Genomic DNA, 3,964 nt, shown 5'->3' with positions numbered 1-3,964 from the left:
CCCCGGGCAGCAGGAAGAGAGCTGGGGCGGCTCGGTGCCCTTGCCCTGTCCGCCCCCGGCCACCAAACAAGCCGGCATTGGGGGGGAGCCAGCGGCAGCCGGAGCCGGCTGCAGCCCCCGACCCAAGTATCAGGCGGTGCTGCCCATTCAGACGGGCTCTCTCGTGGCGGCGGCCAAAGAGCCTACGCCCTGGGCTGGGGACAAGGGTGGGGCGGCTCCCCCAGCTGCCACCGCCTCGGACCCAGCAGGACCCCCACCACTACCTCTGCCTGGGCCACCACCCCTCGCGCCCACCGCCACCGCCGGGACCCTGGCGGCCAGTGAGGGCAGATGGAAGAGTATGAGGAAGAGCCCTCTCGGGGGTGGCGGCGGTTCAGGAGCCTCCAGTCAGGCCGCCTGCCTCAAACAGATCCTTCTGCTGCAATTGGACCTCATCGAGCAGCAGCAGCAGCAGCTGCAGGCCAAGGAAAAGGAGATCGAGGAGCTGAAGTCAGAGAGAGACACGGTACGGGAGGGGTTAATCTGCGTTCGGGACGAGGCGCGCGTCGTGCGCATGCTCGGGGAAAGGGGGCCTGTAGGAGGTTAAGGTATCCCTTGGTTAGGGGTAAGAAGGTTGTCCACCAGCGAAGGAGTATGTTAGGTGCTGGGTCCTTGGGAGCCAGGCTCACAGACACTTTGGGTCGGAGGGAAGGGTTAAAGGGCAACCTCCCAGGCGGAGGGGGAGGGGAGGTTTCAGGTGCCAAAGGGTTAATTTAAAATGACAGCCCCAGACTTGTGGGAAAGACGTTTAGAGTAGGAAAAGACCGGATTTTTTAGGGGTTGAAAATGAAAAGGTGGGATGTATATGTGGTGGCTTTATGGAAGGGGTTAAATTAAAGAGCTTTTGCGTTAGAATGCATTCTGGAGAAGAGAGATATAGCAGCTGTTGCTCTAACCATTGCTGTAGCATCTTTAGATAGGGTAATAGGCCTTTTGGCAGAGGGATAGAGGTGATTCACAGTGATATCCTGTTTTAATTTTCTTAAATTCTATTAAGAGGATCACCGCTTTTGATTTCAGTTTTTAATGGGAATCTGTTCTAAAACCTGACCCATTGACCAGCACGGTGATTAGAGGCTGGAAGATTTTTAAGGCATCAGGGGAAAGTAAGCTTATTAAATGTGTTCAGTAGATTCCCCCCGCCTCCCCAAAATCGCTCTTTTAGAATCTTAAGGTAGTAGTAAAGTCATTTATTATTTCTTTGTACTTCTGAGGAGCATGACTATATAGGCTTGTTTTTACTGCAGCAGTAGTTAAGGGCATCTTATGCATTGAAAACATGTTCCTTCAGATATCAGCAAAGCTGTGGTGATGGGGTATTACTGTGCTAGCATACCTTACAGCTGCCTAAAAATAAACATGATTTTTACAATTGTATTCAGGCTGCAGCAGTGTGTCTGTCTGTCTGTCTGTCTCTCTCTCTTTCTCTCTCATTCTCTCGCGTTTTGTGTGCCAAGGGCTGAGCAAGAGAGCAGAAGGCTATTCATTTTGTTTGCTTTTCAAATGAATCGCATCAGGCAGCGGCTGTTTTATTGGAGAATAGATTCTGCAAGGTGGAATGGGAGCTGGGGCAGGTCTCATTAAAATACCTCATGGTGTTGATTTGTGGAAGTTACTCAACATGGAGGTGGCACTGCTTAGCTACTGTACTGCAGTCTAGGGGTGTGATGGTACTGTAATTACAACACATCATGTCCTTACATGGGGGGGGGGCCAGGAAGAGAAGGACCAGTGAAAGAGAAGAAATGTCAAGGAAATGTCTCCCACAAACTGGTTAAGTAATGTTCAGGCTGTGAATCAAAACGAGATGAAATGAGAGTATGGCTGACAGGGGGGCTCTCTGCTGATTGTGGCGGTTTCTGCTCAGTTCCTGAGGTAGTGGATCCTTTGCAGATTTTCCTAAGCAGGAAAAGTGGGGTGAGTTAAGGATAGAGTGTCAGTCTGAACTTGGCATTCACTGCTTCTGTTGTGTATTGGAGTTTTAGTGTTGCTTAAGCTTGTTTCTCTTATTCTAATTGTTGTTGGCCTATACTGAAATCTATGCAGCTAAGTAGATGTCATGAAGGCACATTAATATCACTGTCTAACCCAAATAAAATTCTTATTATAGGGTATAAGTAGCACAGTTGGCACCTTTTCTCAGAACATTTTAATGTGAAATTTTCAATGATAATAGACTTCTATTTTCTGTTGTTATGTAGTTTTCTTTTTAATTAGAGTTGACTGTTTTTAATCAATATTTAAATAAATAGGTATAAGTTTCTTCTGTTATGTCAAGTACAAAGCAATATGCATATTTCATCATTGATGGGATTTATGGGTACTGTTACTATTATAATTCTTTCAAATTGAGGTTCATTGCTTAGGTGGTACCCCACCACACACACATCCCTTTCAAATAACACTGCAATCCCTAGTGGTACCGTGACTGTGTGAGTTTTTAATTCCTTCTCAATGTACTGTTCGGACTTTACCCTTGTATATAGTGTTTTGGAATGGAAGTAGAGAGGAAAGGATCTGGAGAAACCTAGGGCCTCTTAAAAGAACCTAAAGTTAATTCTGGAAACTCCCAAACTGACTTGGAGCCACATGGTTAGCAGTAGCAGAGACCATGCCATTGAAAAGGCATGTTGTGGCCCCTCCCAGTGAAGAGGATCTTCTTTCAGAAGAATGAACTACAAATTCCCCCACGTCCCTCCCCAACTAGGTTAGCCCCTAAAATTAAACTGTACCTTATTCTCTCTATTGTGGTTAAGGAAAACTATTTAGGGTAATAACTGCCTGTTAAAAATAAGTTGTATTGCCATAGTCCATGGAAAGAGCTAGTAGACCATACTGATTGCTAAATAGGACTAAGTACCTACATTTAATTTTTTTATGTTTTAAGCCTGCATTTTGCCACTCTCTTTTAGCTCCTTGCTCGGATTGAACGTATGGAAAGGCGGATGCAGCTGGTAAAGAAGGATAACGAAAAAGAAAGGCATAAGCTGTTTCAGGGCTATGAAACTGAAGAGAGAGAGGAAACGGAGCTATCTGAGAAAATTAAACTGGAGTGCCAGCCGGAGCTTTCTGAGACATCCCAGACTCTGCCTCCCAAGCCTTTCTCATGTGGGCGGAGTGGAAAGGGACACAAAAGGTGTGCTGATAACTTCGTTCCATTTGTCTAAACTTTTTAAGGACACTCATTTCTGGTGACAGAGTAGGGGATTGAGACTTACGAATTTGTTTTAATACAACCATATCCTGAATCATGAGTTCTTAAGTGCTGAGAAGCTATCTCGAGATATTCTTGTGCAGGCTATAAAACTCTGTTAGGAACGTTTGGTCACAGTAGTAATTACAGAATGCAGAGTACATCATAAAGAGAATGGACAACAAATGTGACAGCTGAGTTTCTTAAAACTATAGCAGTTCACTTCAAGTTAAGTGTTAAATTACTTTTTTGTGTTAGGCACTAGTAGACATAAGAAAGTGAGATCTAACTGTCCTTGGACTCAAAGAGATTAGTTTAGCTATGAGGATGACATAAGTTTTAAAAACTAAGACTTCAACTGCAATAAAATATGCAGATAGACAACAGTGAAACAAACTAAGTTTTGTAAGATTCAGAGATATTAAAGATTATTTTGAGATAGAATAGTGAAACTTTAAGGAGAAGATAGATCTTGAGAAAGAAATACAGAATTTAGGTTGGTAAAAAAGAAAGGAGACAGCATTCTCGGAATGTGGGGGGTGGGATGGGGACATTAGTGGGAGAATGAGAGCCAGCAGATAGCAAGAAAAAAGAAAGAGAATGTAACTAACATGGTATAGGATTGAGGGGAAAAATAAGAGACTGGTCTCTGGTGGACTGGAATGAAAAAGGCCACAGGGTAGTGGCACCTAATGTTATTTAAAGGATCTTGAATAAAATAGGGAACTTTTT

The 3,964-nt window shown here is 44.3% G+C and overlaps 1 protein-coding gene across 1 annotated transcript in view; it reads left to right on the top strand.

Annotated features, from left to right (window-relative positions):
• MSL1 (male specific lethal 1 homolog) overlaps nucleotides 1–3,964 on the top strand; it is an 11,411-nt gene that overhangs the window by 391 nt on the left and 7,056 nt on the right. Inside the window, exons 1-2 of the mRNA XM_025041690.1 lie at nucleotides 1–505; nucleotides 2,952–3,175. The exon at nucleotides 1–505 is cut by the window's left edge and continues 391 nt beyond it. Coding sequence (XP_024897458.1) covers nucleotides 1–505; nucleotides 2,952–3,175 — 729 coding nt within the window. The remainder of the gene's footprint in view (nucleotides 506–2,951; nucleotides 3,176–3,964) is intronic.

Source organism: Pteropus alecto, unplaced genomic scaffold (genome assembly GCF_000325575.1).
Source record: "Pteropus alecto unplaced genomic scaffold, ASM32557v1 scaffold98, whole genome shotgun sequence".
NCBI lineage: Eukaryota > Metazoa > Chordata > Mammalia > Chiroptera > Pteropodidae > Pteropus > Pteropus alecto.
Note: the sequence above shows the minus strand (reverse complement) of the source record. Positions and strands in the feature narration are given on the sequence as shown.